General features: G+C 38.5%; 1 protein-coding gene across 1 annotated transcript in view; it reads right to left on the bottom strand.

Moving 5' to 3' along the window:
- Window positions 1–14,041, bottom strand: part of PDE4D (phosphodiesterase 4D) — a 348,269-nt gene extending 334,228 nt beyond the window's left edge. The window contains exon 1 of the mRNA XM_059491975.1: window positions 13,677–14,041. Within this exon, the coding sequence (XP_059347958.1) occupies window positions 13,677–14,041 (365 nt within the window). The remainder of the gene's footprint in view (window positions 1–13,676) is intronic.
- Window positions 14,042–16,031: the final 1,990 nt, after the last annotated feature.

Below are 16,031 nucleotides of genomic sequence, written 5' to 3'. Positions count from 1 at the left end.
GTGCTCCCAAGGGGGTCAGTATCAGGGCCAATCCTACGTAATGTCTTTATTGATCATCTGAACAAGGGGACTGAGTGTGGCCTCAGTCACTCTGCAGATGGCATAGAGTTAGGCAGGACTGTTGATCTGCTGGAAGGCAGGGAGATCCGCAGAAGGATCTGAGCAGGCTGGATCAATGGGCCAGATTGATGTGCCAATGCCAATGGTGTGACATTCAACAAGGCTCAGTGCCAAGTCCTGCTCTTGAATTACAAAAACACCAAACACAGCACCACAGGTCTGGGGCAGCACAGCTGGAAACCAGCCCAGTGGAGAAGGACCTGGGAGTGCTGGTGACAGCAGCTGAACATGAGCTAATTGAACAGCTCCAGTGCTGTGTCCAGGGCTGGGCCCTCACTGCAGGAAAGGCCCTGAGGGGCTGGAGAGAGCCCAGAGAAGGGCAATGGAGCTGGGGCAGGGTCTGGGGCACAAGTGCTGTGAGGAGCAGCTGAGGGAGCTGGGGGTGTTTGTCCTGGAGAAAAGGAGGCTCAGGGGGGACCTTATCACTCTCTACAGCTGCCTGAAAGGAGGCTGTGGCCACGTGGGGATTGGCATCTTCTCCTGGGTAGCAAGTGAGAGGACAAGAGGAAATGGTTTGGATATTGGTAGATAATTCTCCACCAAAAGAGTTGTCTCGCATTGTAACAGGCTGCCCAGGGAAGTGACTGAGGCACCATCTCTAGAGATTTTTAAAAGACATGTAGATGTGGCCCTTGGGGACACAGTTTAGTGGTGGACTTGGCAGTGCTGGATTAGTAGCTGGACTCAACAATCTTAAGGGCCTTTTGCAATCTAAACAAATCTATGATAAAAATGCAACACTAAAAATTCTCTGGACTTAATCCAGTTCCTTTCAAATCCACCAAAACAGCATAATCACTGCAGCAGATTTTATTAATGTGGATTTTAGGAATTACTGAAAAAGGAGTTATTCTAACTACAGTTTTCAGAAACACTTTTTAAAGTTTAGAACAGTATTATAGAAATGAAATTATATTCTTTAAGGTGCACAAAATTAAACTTAGGGCGAACCAAATTTAGTAATATTTAAATAACAAAAAGAGACACTAAGTATGTTGAGAAAGATATAATCACAAGTGAAATTAAAGCTGAAAGATCCAGCTGGAATATTAAGTATTTTGAAAGTAACTTATTTTTTAATCTCTGATAACATCCTTAATGTTAATACAATCCGTGTCATAAACTAAAATAGCTATGTAAGTCCTAGAACAATTTCTTAGAAGCAAAGAAATGGGCATATGTTCAATACACAATCGGTTAATCATCATTATCACCCATAATAAAAGATAAGAAAGCAGAATTCAACATTTCCAAACTATTCAATATCGGTCAGTGTTTCATATGTTTTAATTTCTGCTCAAAACATGCAATTTTACATGTATATCATGGTAAGAACTTTGAAAACAGAACATTAATAGTACCTTAGTCTGTTTTTAAGCATATTTTTTCCTGCTGAGGCATACATATTCACAAACATATTTGATTTTCTTACAGAGTTTTCACATATGGGCTAAGAGTTGATCAGCTGCACATATATCCTTTCTTACAGGCAAGAAACTACAGAAGTGGAGATCAGATACTGAAGAACTTACACCTGTTGTGTCAAACTCTTTGCACTTATGAAACCAGCAAAAAGCACAGGATGTCCTGGCATCTTTATTTATTTTTTTATTGAAAATGGGGTGTTCTACTCTAGAAGCTGCCACTCACTTTAAACATATTTTTTGCAAACAAGCTATTCCAGGGGGTTTTAAATAATTGCTTGCTAACTTTGTAATACATTCAACTCTCAGAACATGAAGTTCATATTGAGATATTCGTAATTAATTTTCATTGATTATTTTAATTTAAAATTGTGGAATTTTTTTCCATCTACAAAAAATAATCTTTTTTTCTGAGCAGCAAATTAGGGTAGAACTGGAGAATCAAAAATCTGTAAATAAATTTAAATAAAATAATAAATTAAATAAAAATTCACACTTCAGTATCTTTGAGTTGGAGTAAGAATGGAGGTAAATTGCTACTAGAATTCTTACTTGACACCCTGCATTTAAAACATGTGTTCAGTCCATCATATCAATTGCTAATGACTGTAAAACCTGCTGTCACAGAGCAGCATCCTGAAAAAGCATTCAGTTTCTTACCTGAATAAAACTATACAGCTAAAAAATGCTAGAACCATTTGAATTTTATCTTGGATAACTCTCTTTTGATTCTCCTTTTTTATTTGGTGAGAAGAACACACAAGTGATGATGGCTTTGCAATGTTAAGGCTCATATTAAACCAAAAGTCTTTTAGTTCTAACAGAAACATTTTTCCTTAGAAATAAGCTTGTGAAGACAGTAATGCTCTGGGACCTCTTGGTCTTACCACCTCCCTGTTGAAAAGTCTAAAAGGACAAAGTTTACTGAAATTTGCATTTCAATTAGCTTATTACACATAGCTCTTGGAAGGGGAAGTAGTCGTGGAAGCAGAAGTATTTATTTTTCACTATCTGGCATGCAGTAAAAATGCATTACCTTAAACTTAATGCAATGTATATAAAGCAAGAATATAAGTGACTAAGTTCTGTAATTTGAAATAAATTTACATCTACTTAAGTGTAATTTTTCAGCTAATATCCAATTTATGTATCCATAAAAATTTCTGAATATCCTATATTTTGAGGACAGAAAATGCACGCATGTTTCAATCTGCTAATTTGTCTAATTTTCTGTATCAGTTTAATTTCCTAGCTCTTTCAGTTTTGTTACCATCAGCTCAAACTAAGTTTTTTTCCTCTGACCTGTGTTTCAAATTACACATCACGTTTCCTTACTCTTATTAAGGGCAGCTATAAATTTAACAAAAGGTAGGTTCTTTAAATTTAGATAGAAACAACTATTTTAATTTGCATTATGGGCACCAAGGTTTTCTAAAACAATACAAAAAAATTTGCCATATCTGATAATTTTCTTCTTCCTTGATCTAGTCATTAATTTTTCAACCACACTTACTCTCATTAAAAGTTAAATAGGTCTAAAAAGATTTAATGTTCATTCTGGACAAGTGTATAGAGAACTTTTACAGTTTAAATGTTGCTGATATAATTTTGCTTCTGACAGTGATCCATGTAAGGACTAGTTAGTTGTTTCCATTCATTGGATTATGCTATATTGCTACATTATTAAATAGACATAAGAATTTCATTATTAATAATTTAATTATTTTCTTTATATTTCACCCCAAGAAAAGAGGCACTTCAATTTACTCCCTTAGATTGTTTCCTTTGAGCATGCATTTCTCAATTAAAAAAACTCAACCAAAAGCAATATTTTATTTTCATACTACCCTGCACTTATATTACACTAACACTTCTACTACTACTATAGCATCAATGTTTGCCTGTTATTTCAATAGGACTATCAAGTTCCAAGCTTTTCTTCTAGAGGTTTATAGACTACTAAATGTTGCATCAAAGTTTTAGCAATCTAATAGGGCTTCCTACAGACCCTATACTACATGTTACTTGATGTAAATAAAGCTGTTTTGATTATAGGCATTTTTCATGTTTCACAAGCTCAAAGGACTCGATATCTGTTTGGGGATTTGCAAGAACACAGCTGGTAGAAACTGCAGAACTTCAGCATTAGGTAGCAGTTTTATTAAAGAGCATTTCAGATAACTGTGCATTAAAAACCATTTATGATAGACTACTTCCATGCTGTTGGAAAAAAAAATCAATCATCAAACTAGGATAAATATATGAGCCATACCTTGCGTAAAAAAATCTGACTAGGCCTCTGCTTCATGCACATCCAGCACAGAGCTAAAGGTTTGAAACAGTTTTGGATATGTTACATAATGAAAGGAAAGGTATGGGTTAAAAATAGGAAGGATGTAGAAGAAAGGAACTACCAGATTAGACCACCAAAAATGGGGGGAGGGCTGGAGAGGAGGGGAATGAAAGAGAGAGAAAGAGACAGGGGGAGAGAAAATAGAGAGAGAAAGGGAGAGAGACAGAGAGAAAGAAGAGAAAGCAAGAGAAAGCAAGAAAGCAAGCAAGAAAGAAAATATCTGCAACAGGTACAGCTGATTCTGCTATGAGCTCTCTTCCAGCTATAAAATCTCTCATCTTTAGGATTCTAAGCCAATAAATAGATGATATTTTTTGGCATCCAGTATTAGAATTTCTATATAAAAGGTCTGCTATGCCCTTAACAAAAAGTTACTTTGAATATTGTACAGCCTTTCCAAAAGAAAAATACAATGCTAAGACAAAATCTTCCTTAAATCTAATAGGCTTCAGGAGATCAACACAGGAACCTAGCTCCTGATGACACGTAACGTTTCTGGCAGTATAAGGTGGAGGAAAACTACTTTGCTCAGAACAATCTCCTGCCATACATCTAAACTGCTCTGTTGGTTACACTAGGAAAATTTATATTTTCCAGCTGAACACACTAACAGTTATTGTTAACAACTGTTAGTTATAGTCATGAAGCACGACTGCAAATTTATTTATTTCCTAAGGAAAGACAACAAATCACTACAGAGATAGATTGACAGAAGTCAGTGAGAACACTGGCCAAAAAAATGGTGAGACTTGCCAGACAATTTTAGTGAAGATTTAGTGGTAGGCTCTGTTTCCTCCTATCAATTTCTATCCAATATCTTTGTTTCTTAGTGTCCTCAGAGTGTTACTAGTTGTTAATGTTATCCATTTCTTTAGCATTTTTTTAAGTCACACTAAAGGAAATTAGAAATTCAGGTAAGCACCTGAGTAATTTGTACTTTATGCTATTAAGTATTCCTTACTCACTGATGAAAATAATATAGATCTTTTAATGTAATTCTTGTAATGTTAAATATCCCAGAGACAATTTTCTGCTCACATATGGGAAACCATATAAACAATGTAAATATATAAAATACCTATTTCAACTGTGAACTGGTTTTATTCTCAGCCTTTGCACAGATTATGCCTAAGAATTCGTAGAACATTCCTGCCTAAAACTTCCTAGAACATTCTTGCATAGAGAAATTGACTTGTTGATAATCTAAGGTTTGTAAGTAGAAAGAGGGAAATTATATGAGCATCTGTTCCTGGAGCACATATATACATCCAGCCACCCTTTATCCTGTCATTGGATAGGACATAACTAATGTTTTATATTATGTTCTCTCAGGTGTTTGAGAGAGACAGAGAGAGAGAGACAAGAGCACGCACAAGTGCATCCACAAAAAAGGACCTCAAATCTGTGGTATTTTTTATTCGACATTATAACAGTGAGTAAAACTGTTCAACAGAATGTTTATCCTTCCTCCATATACTTTCTCACTAGTAGCATGTCTTTTCACTTCTACAAAAATTCTGTTTCTTGAGAACCTAACTTTGCCTTGCAGTACTTGATGCTATTTAATTTCCTAAGTGGAGAGAAAAAAATAAATTAAAAAAACAGAGGAAGTTTATGAGTTTAACCTAAAATTATGAGTGTAGAGGTAATAACTGAAAACAAAGACAAACAACTAATTACCTTTCCAAAACACAGGAAAGGTTATTTGAATAGCAGCTGCTCTGACTCTCATTACTTTTTATGATCATCTGATGTAAACAAGCACAAATGTGACTACATGTCAAAATATAGGTCTGAAAAACTGTAGTGATAACTGAGTGATGATCATCCAATGGTTTCTCAGTTCCAGAATCAGACATGAGATTTTCACCCCTCTGTTATAACATATCCTAGAAGAGTGGAAAATAAACCTTTGCCTCATGAGCTCTGTATTTAACAAAAACTTATTATTAACTGAACCCCTCCAAATTTACAGAGTTGGACTTAATTCTCTGTGACTGAATGTGTTTCAGTTGTCTTTGTGTGTGTGTTCAAATATACATCCAAATAATTCTTGGATGTTTTGAGGGTTTTATTACTCCCCTCATATATGACCAACCACTCATTTTACACTACTACTTTTTCATGTTAACAATGCTCTAAGACTTTGGTCCAGGAGGAACAACTAAACCAAGCTAAGCTCTTATCACATATATTTTGAATTTTCTAGTGACTTTCAAGTCCTCAAATGTAGTAGATTTTTGCACTTTTTTCCCCCTCTAGACTTCTCTTGTGAGATAAGCTTATAACAAGTTTTCTACACTGCACAGTCAAGAACAATTTCTTCCCAGGGAGGCCAAATTTTGAAACGTCTTTTGGAAGAGCTTATAATGGCAATGGCAAAAAGAAAAAAGTAATTGGGGTTTCAAAATCCAGTTTGCAATCTCCAATTTTCATGGCATTGTGTCATGAAAACCGAAACCTTAGAATGGCATAACTGAAACCTCAGAATACTGGAGGTAACAGAAAGTCAAGCTCAGCAGTCAGAGCATAGGTTCGAGTATTGGACCAGAGATTTTTGAATGAGGTTTGGTTTTCATTGTTTTAATTTCTGGAATTAGAAGGGTGGATGGACGGCCCAGAGAAAACCATTCCCATCGTACTTACTTTTCCTGTCAGAAGCTGTATAGGCCTTAGATCACCTGGGCCAAGGCAGGAGGAACAAGAGTGGAAATATTCATAACATCTCTGAGAGATATTAAAGTCCTCAACAAACTATTTGATTGGAAATCACAGTGCTATTTTCCTGTCTTTATTTCTCCTGAGTATTCTTGAAGCTGAACTCTCTCCATGAAGTCAGAGAGAAGTGATGTTACAGATCCCAGACAAGGAGAGAGTGAGGGGATAGTCTATGCAAATTAATCTACCAAAGGAATCAGTCATTCCTCTCGCTGTGCATGTAATAAATGGCATTGAAAACAACACTAAGAACACTACATTTCCCAGTAGACCTGTGAAATTGCTATTACACATTTGTGAGACTGCACCGAGGGAACTATGCTGCCTCCCTGATCAGAGAATGGATTCAAAGAAGATGGAGTGAGTCTCTTGGAAGTGCACAGTGATATCATGTGAAGCAAAAGATCCAAGTCAGAGCACTGCACATTCTGACTAGATAGTGGAAAAGCATTTTTCGATGGAGTAGTCAAATCCTGAAGCAGTTTGTCCAGAGAGACTGCAGAACCTCCTTTCCTGGGAGTGTTCCTGAACTGAACACTGCACTGGGCAATATTTTCTCAATAGACCTTCTTTGAGCAATGGCTAGACCAAGTGACTTACAGAGGTCCTTTCCAACAAAAATCATTCCATGATTGTATAGTGCTATATATCCATAATTTCTCTTTGGCCCATTCATATTTGTTTGCATGTGCTAAGTTAACTGAGCAGGTGGATTTGTCTTATTTATCATCAGAGTGCGGTTATTTTTCTTTACTGGAAGATACTTTTACTAAAAGATACTTTGCAACTTTGGCACAAATACTGTCATGTAACACTGTAATACAGACCTATTTAAAATGACTGAAAGTAGCCAGGCACATAGGTATAATGGCAGCCACACTACTAAGCTAAAGGGTTAGTTTGACAACTCCACAGAGGGCACACTAAGACATTAGGAACACACAGGAGATAGGAGAGATACCTCTGAAAAGAATTTGGAGAATGAAAAATATGGGACTTGTCCTAGCTGCTAACTGCTGTTAGTAATTGCTATTAGTAGACAGCTATTGCCTCCCTCCTGTAATCCTTGCTATATGTAACTTAGGGCCTTCAAGGCCCATCAAGGAAGAGATGCAGGTAACAGGATCAAAATAAACATTAACAGAATTTAAAATCTTATCTGCACATTTTCATTCCTATTATCAAATGTTATTGTCACCTTGTCACCTTTAAATATGCAGTCTAAACACACAATACTATATCTAATTTCTAATTACTGAATCTAGTTTCTTTAGATTACCAGAAGAGCTTTGGATTTGATCCTGAAATGGTGGCAGAACCACCCTATTACCAAAAACAATCCTCTTGTTCTAAGAAATAACCTGTATTCTTGTTCATGAAAATAAACTCAAAGCTCATCTCGTCTAGATCTGCTGAATACCTTATACTGATGATGGGGAAGGAACATTGACATTCTTCACATTGGCAAGGACAACCTACTTTCAGATCACCCTGTCAACTGACATAGAGTGATGTTTGTCCAACACTCTTTTTCATTAATCCTTTGCCTTCCAGTAGCAAGAAATTAATTCTTGGAACTTGTCCATTGAGACAAACTATTTAGGAGCCAAATAGTACTGCCTTGCTTTCATGTATGTCCCCAGCTTCCGCTCACACTCATAGTTTTAACATGAATCTCACAGGTTCCCCTCCTAGCTCCAAAGTCTTCTCTAAAGGAAGACTACAATGCAGTTTGAATTACTTAACTCTGTTGAAGATGACTTTAAAAGAAATCTACTAAGGTTCTTTTAGTGTTTTACACAAAAGTTCCATCTAAATTACTCTTCAGCTGCACACCTGCTGTCTCCACACGTTTACAACATCAGCTGAGCACCACTGACCTGACACCAAGAGCTTGTGTGTCCAATGGACATCTTCACTAATACTCAAATAATATTGCTATATTAAGGCCTATTTAAAATACATGAATATATTAAACAGTTATGTTAATAATTTTAAGTAGAACTTCATATAGCCACATCTTTTTTAAAGAGTGTTTGAATCTTGATTATTCTCTGTTTGATTATGAAGAAATTGTCCTGTTAGATTATCAGGTGTATACTTATTAAATTAAGAAATTTGAACCATTCATTCTCAGCAACATTCATATTAAAATATATTTGAATATGTGAATTTTAAAAGCTCATATTTTTACAAGTTCCAGCAGCATTAAAATTAATGCTACTCATATAGTTCAGGTCACACAACTCTAACAATCAGAAAATGTAAGCCTTTCAAAACATGAAAACAACACCCTTAATAGTCACTTATTTAAAATATTGACAACATGAGATTCTTATTTCATTAATCTCTACAGACAATTAAAAAGAACAGTAATCCAATAATGTTTACTAAGATGTAAAATTTATTTGTGTCTCTGAAGTAGGGATACCATATGCCAATTATCTTAACATCTTGGGTGCTAGTACTATGCAGTAGTAAACAAAGCAATAATACACTGCCAAACACGTAAACAACAAAATTCTAAGTTAGAAACTGCTGCTAAATTCTGAGAGTGTTATTTATGGGCCTGTAAGTTGGAAAACACTCTTCTTCCTTTTTCTTTGTCTGTGTGGAAGAAGCTAAGATATAATAGATGAAGAGGAGCTTTCCAAACCAAGCAGGAGGAAGGAATGGGGCCTAGGATGGAAAGAGGTGCGCATTTTATTGGAGAATGAAACAAATTTGCAAAGTAGCTGTTCTTTCTATAGCTCCATATGTAGCTACAAAGTCCAAGAGTTAATCCATCTAAATTATTAGAGTGGTGTACAATATCCCAGACTTCAGAAAGTTAAGACACTAATGCATAAACTTCACTTCTTCTCCTAATAGAGAATAAAGCCCCTAGGCAACTGAAATATTATGCTGCATTCAGTTTTGAGAGTTATTCTGGTTTATTAGCTATTATTGGGTGGTATAAGGACAAGACTGACACTTCAAGAAAAATAATCGTACTTTAGAACAATCTTCATATGTAAGCAATGAAGTAATGAATGCTACTTGGTCAGACCGGGTCCCATACTTGAAAGAGAGCTAGTAGATTTGTTTGACAGCAACTAATTTTAATGAAAGTAGTTTTTTAAACTTTTTTCACTTATGAAATTAGTTTTTTAAACAGACAGCAATAGGGAACAAACACAAGGATTACTGGATTGTAAAACCTAGTGTTGCCTCACCATTGCGTGGATGTTTATGTTTAAACACCGATGAAAAGTTGTTTTTGTGAAATCCTAGGCCAAAACAACACTGGAGATAAAATTTACAGAGGACATATTGTAAAATAATAATTGCCTGGGAAACCTGACAAAAAGAAATTAGGAGACTAAGATTTATTTTAAGTATACAACATCCTGGGAAATTCCACGACTAGTGGAATTAAGACTGATGATATTTGTTCTCCAATTTTTTCAGTCTGAAATTTCATTAGTGAAAAATAGAACATAGAAAATGATATGGCAAGACGATTTGATTGACATATGACTAATGGCCTTTAAAAATGCCAGGGTGGGGTTTTCTTTAAACAACTAGCCTGTGTATATAGATCACACAACAGTGCTAATCATGCGTGAAGAGGTACCTGAAATTTATGAAGATAACCACAGTAGCTTAATTTATTACACTGAGTATTTTGTGTTATTGACTAGAAAATTATTTGAGTTGAAGTATTTATTTCTCAGTTCCATGACTACTGTTTTTTATTACATAGTTCTTTTTGTTCTGTGATCTAAAAATTCACTTTAGCATGAATCTGTAATTACCCTGTTTCTGTTTTTCTTTTACATAAGAAAAAATATTGTCAGAGAGAGATTAAATGACTGGCACAAGAACACACAGTAAACAACTGGCAAAAACTGTGATCACAGATAATCCAGTTGTCTTCTATGACTATCCTGGTTTTTGTGCAGCTCTTGTGTATATGAATTCAAAACACCTTCTAATTTAAAAATGCACTAATAATCTTGACTTTTATGCAAAATACATTAGTCGATGGTCCTGACACATCCTTCTGTATAATGAAATGCTGCTGTATTCCTTGAAGGAGCTACAGCACTGTTCCAAATAAGTTGAGTGCAAAGTTAGTGATGGTTATGAAGAGACAGAGAAAGCATTGGAGTGATTATAAGCAGTGTTAGTATCACAAACTACAAGTACATAGCGTTTTTCAACTAATTCAGTTTCGAATCTTTGCTAGCTGATTTTGCCTTTTAAATGTTAGTTCTCTTCAATTTGAATAATAAAGATGTACTAGTCAGTTCTAACTCAAATAGTAACATATGTAATTTCTCCTTCTCATTTCTTTTGAAAAATACAACTGTTACATATTTTTAAGTTCTCTACTAAACTTAAAAGAGAAAATACTTCAAAGTTGTATATTTGGTTTATTAAGTGTCCTTTATGGTTTTCATTGAGGTTTTCAGAAATGCGACATGTGTAGAGTGAAACAAAAATTCAGGAAAAACAATTACACAGATGTAATTTTTTTACATTTGAGACATCAGGGTATTATACTACCCCTATCTTTTGATGCATCTTCCATACTTTCATATGCAATTTTCCCCAGTTCTAGACAGTTTTACCCACCATATTTAGAGAAATTTGAAGTCTTCTCAAATACAAGCTTGTCTCCTTACACCACAATAAATCCAGAGGAAAGGAATCCATTGGAGGAATGTTCTTTTGAAAACAGTTTAAATAGGGGAGAAGTATAAAAATGTCTAAATACGAAAAGGGAACTGCAATACTTCTAAAAGGACAGGTGTCTTTCACAAAAATATTGGAGGTTTTCGCAAGTCATTGCTTTTACAAGAATAAGAAGATGTATAAATAGAAGATATTTTTCTTTGCTTTTTATGCAAAAAAAAGGGGGGGAGGGGAAGTAGCAATTGACAGAAACCTTGAAATTAAAGTCCTGGAAAGACCACCCTTTTTTGGATATTTCTTGATTTTATTTGTAAAGCAATTTGTTACCGTTCACTTTGTGTTTACATACTATAGTTGTTTTCTTCATTCAAGATGTTTTACTGCAAGACTTTATTCTAAGAAAGTAATTTGATGGTGAATTATATTGAACTTCTTCACTCTTCTTTGCTTTACTACTTCCAAAAGGGAAGCACATCTGAAGCATTTTTACTAATCCCATAAAATTAAAATAAAATTCAGTGACGTCAGTTAAGCAGCATGTCATGTCAAAACAACATTTTTATGCTAATAGAATAGAAATAGAATGAAGATTTAAAAAACAAAAATACTTTTCATATTGAAGTCTTAATTCAATTCCCATTTAAACAGGTGTCATATAAATTGTAATTTAAAATGGCCCTGAAATCCTAATAGAAGAAATAGTATGTGTACTCTCCCTTTCCACCTTGACTTAGTACCCCCTCAATAACTACTCACTTATGGAATAATGCTGAATATATTCAAGGCAACAATTATGATATATAAAAATTAAGCTTTTTTGCCATTACAAACAGAAAGTCTTAAAGGTCGAAAATACTAGACCCCTAGAGGGTTTTTTTTATATAAAAGAAACAGGAATGTATTGAAAAAAGCTTTAAATTGACCATTTGTTAATTTTTGAATCTTATTATTTTTTCTTTCCAATCTTACATGGTGGAAAAATTTAACATCATTAACTTCAGACAAGAATGAGTTCACAGAAGGGATACAAATGTGCAGCAACAGAATGGCTGTGTGGAAACCAAAGATATTAAAAGACATATTTAAAGATTACTTATTTGAAAATACAGTTCTAGTTTACAATTGCTGGATCTCTTTATTTCTTAATTATATATGAAGTTGACATGAAGTTACTGTTAGGCAGAAACAGAGCTAACACTGCAAGAGTATACTCAAGTATGTCTTTTTCAGATTTATGGTCAAGGCTCCATAATAAAGAATGCGGTGTGCACCACAGAAACACACAAAGCAATCTTCATTGAGAAAGGATTCTATTATTTATTCATCAAGCATATCACGCTATAAAAATCTGATTATCCAGGAAATCAAAAATCTACAGAGTCCCTCAGTATCAAGTATTGTCTCTCTGCCCACCATTCTCTCCATAAATCCTTTATTCACAATGTCTGCTTAAAATTCAAGCGCAAGCGTGTGTCTCTCTACTAAAAGGAAGTGCTTCCAGCTACTAAATTTGAAGTCCGAATAATAAATTGATTCTTCAGATTCAACATCTTTCTGATTTTGACAGAGAATCTGATTTTAAAACAGATGCCTGTTACAGCCATCAAGGGTAAAAGAGGCATTGGTAAGCTACACAGTGAAAAATAAATCCACAGCTCATTTAAAGCGGAACAATAGACTAGTAGATGACGGAGTCCTCCCTCTGGCTAAGAAACCATTAGCCTATTTTCTCAACTAAGCCCATTCAAACTAACAGGACCCTAACCCTGGATTTGCCAGACTGTCTCCCACCCCCCAGAACTCTCATTATTTTAACTTTGTGAAAACATCACACGAATCGCGTCCTTCCCGCTCGGCAGCAGCGCTGAAGGTTCCCGGGGAGCGCGGGCAGCTCGAGCGAGGAGGGGCAGCCGGGGAGGCAGCGGAGCGGCGCCGGGCGCAGGGAAGCGCGGCCCCGCTGCCCGCCCCGCTCACGGCTCCGTGCCGGCACAGACGCCGTCCCGCTCCCACCCACGTGTTTCGTGGCCGCTTTTCCACCCACAGACAGGCGTGTACGGGACGACGCGGCGCCGCCCGTGCCCCGGTCACGCCCGCTTCAGACGAGCCCAGACCGGGGGTTCCTTGCAGCGTCCCAGCCCGGCGTCCGGGTCCCCAGCACGGCTGCGCACCCCGAGCCCACCTCCCTTTCGGAGCCTCCGCAACCGCAGGGTGCCCGTTCCTTATCCTTGCCGCCGGGGGAAGGGAGGCCGGTCGGACGGGGGTCCCGCGGTGCCCACCCCTCAGCGGCCGCCACTGAATCCCGTCCCCGCGGCCGGGAGCGGCGCTCCTCCGCCGCACCCCCCACACGCGCGGCCGGAGCGCTGGGCCAAGCCCTCTCCTACCGTCTGAGTCCCTGGAAGGAGGAGGGCCAGGACATTCGCGATTTTTTCAAGCCGGGCCGGTGGCCGGTCTCCACGGCGTAGGAGGCGCGGTCCATGGCTTGGCAGTAGAGGTACCGCTCCGTGTCGGAGTAGCCACGGTGCCTGACGCGAGCCCCGGCCAGGCAGCGGCCCCGCGACACGGGAGACGGCGGCTGCTGCCCGGGGTGCTGCTGGTGCTGGAGGAACTGGTGCTGTCGCAGCTGCGGTGGGTAGTGCTGATCTTGCCGCCACAGATGCTTCGGGGCTTTGAGACCCCCGCTACCGTCGTTGCCCCCGTCGCTGCCGCTGGGCATCGCGGACAAGCCGCTGCTGCTCTCCGCCTCCATGCTGCCGGCGGTCGGGCCGCGCCGGGCGGGCGGGCAGGGGCGGCGGCTGCCGCCTTCCTGCGGGCAGCGGCGAGGAAACTGTGCTGAAAAGTTGGACAGCTCCTGCCGCGCCACCCCTCGCCCGGCTGTGGGAGCGACTGGGGCAGCCGCGCCGCCGGGTCTTGACTGCTCCGCGGGAGGGGAGGCGGGGAGAGGGGGAGGAGGAGGAGGAGGAGAGGAGGGGCTGGCATCCCGCTCGGAAATATTTAAAGCCAGGCTGGAGCCGGGGCGACGGAAAGTAGACCCGACAGGGGGCAGTGGTTGGGGGCAGAGTGCGCTGGGATGTGGGAGAGTGCGCGATGAGGATGCCGATAGGGCGCGGGGGTGGGCATGGGACCGGGAGTGAATGCGGAGGGGGTCAGTGCCGCTGGTGCTGCAGCCCGCCCCTCCTGAGGCGCCCGTCTCCCGCCCTGGGGCCGCGGCTGCTGGCCGGACAGGCCTCCCTCCGGAGGGACTCTCGCTGCCGGGCGACAGCAGGTGGCAAAGTTGCTCGCGTCCCTGTTCACCGAGAACTTTGAGGTGGGTTAAAAATGGGTTCTCACTACTTAAATTCCCCTTCCCGCCACTCCTTATTTCCTATATCGTGCTTCCAGTCCACATCAGGTTCAGAAATCGTGTTTCCCAACTTGAAACCTTCCCCTGGTCTTGTCTTCGCTGATGAGTAAGCTCCCTCCCTGCAAGGAGTAAGGCTGGCTGCAAATCAAGGCGAGGAAGGTTTAATTATAGCGATGCTGAGCCTACTGCTACAGAGCAGCTTTTATATGACATACCACTAGCTTCAGGACTTTGTAACTGCCGCGGGAAAAAATTATTTAAAGTTAAAATCTACAGAAGAGGCACTTCGTACTAAAGAGATCTTTTTAATTAGTTTTACATTTTAAATTTTTTTGTGCCCATATACAACCAATAAGTCACACTGGAAGGGAATTCAATTTTATTAAGTTACCTTTTTTAAAAAAAAATTATATTTGTTCTGTATGGTAATATTCTAAAATCTAGCAGTTGTTATTCAGAGCAAAATTATAATCTCCACCCTCCTGATAAAATATGAAAAGGACACATGCAAGTGTTCATTTGAAAACTATTAATATGAATTTGCTTGGTCTTTCTATTCTGTTTGCCAGAGTATCAGTACTAAGCAGTACTAATCAGTACTAAGAAAGCATTGCAAAAATGTCTCTCCTACAGTATCTTTACCAAAACATACATTTTCTTCTAATCAGTGTTCATCTACTCATTAGATTGTTCTGATTAGCTTCATGCACAACTTCTACTTCCTCAATCATAAAATTGGTCTTGCCAATCCTTTTCCCTTTCCTTCAGAGGTCTGCAATCATCTTAATTCTCATAAATCTCTCTCTGAACTTAATTTTTTATTAATGCAAAAGTACACTTATGAAAATTCTTTAATGTGTTGATGTACTTTTTTTTCCCATCTCCCATCTAAAAATCAGCCTTCCTTTCTAAATATACAGTGCTCCTAAAATTAAGACTCACCCTCCAAACTCATACATACAAGATTTTGTTGGACAAAACACTCAGCCTGTGTTTCTTTGAGCCATGAGTTCATAGATAATCCTGGTAATCACCATCCCTTCAGGTCTTCTCACCTGCCCTAAAAACTGTTCATTTCAGCAAAAATCCCCAAGAAAATAATAAATTGTAATATATATTATTATTACCAGAAAAGAGCAAAAGTAGTACTTCCATTGAAGGAAACTTGGACTTGAGCTCACATTTGTCAAGTTCTAATTCTCCTGCTTTTTATCCAGATATCTAAGACTATTTCCAAGCCAGACATCTTAAATGCTACCATTTTCCCAGCTGTGTCAGGCTGTGGCAGTTTTGACAGCATGTACAGGAGACAAAAATGGGGCAATGAAAAGAGATAGACTCAAGTCAGACAACAGGAGAGAATTATGCCCAAAATGTAACTGGGGATAGTTTCATC

The sequence above is a fragment of the Ammospiza nelsoni genome, chromosome Z (genome assembly GCF_027579445.1).
Source record: "Ammospiza nelsoni isolate bAmmNel1 chromosome Z, bAmmNel1.pri, whole genome shotgun sequence".
Classification (NCBI taxonomy): Eukaryota; Metazoa; Chordata; class Aves; order Passeriformes; family Passerellidae; genus Ammospiza; species Ammospiza nelsoni.
Note: the sequence above shows the minus strand (reverse complement) of the source record. Positions and strands in the feature narration are given on the sequence as shown.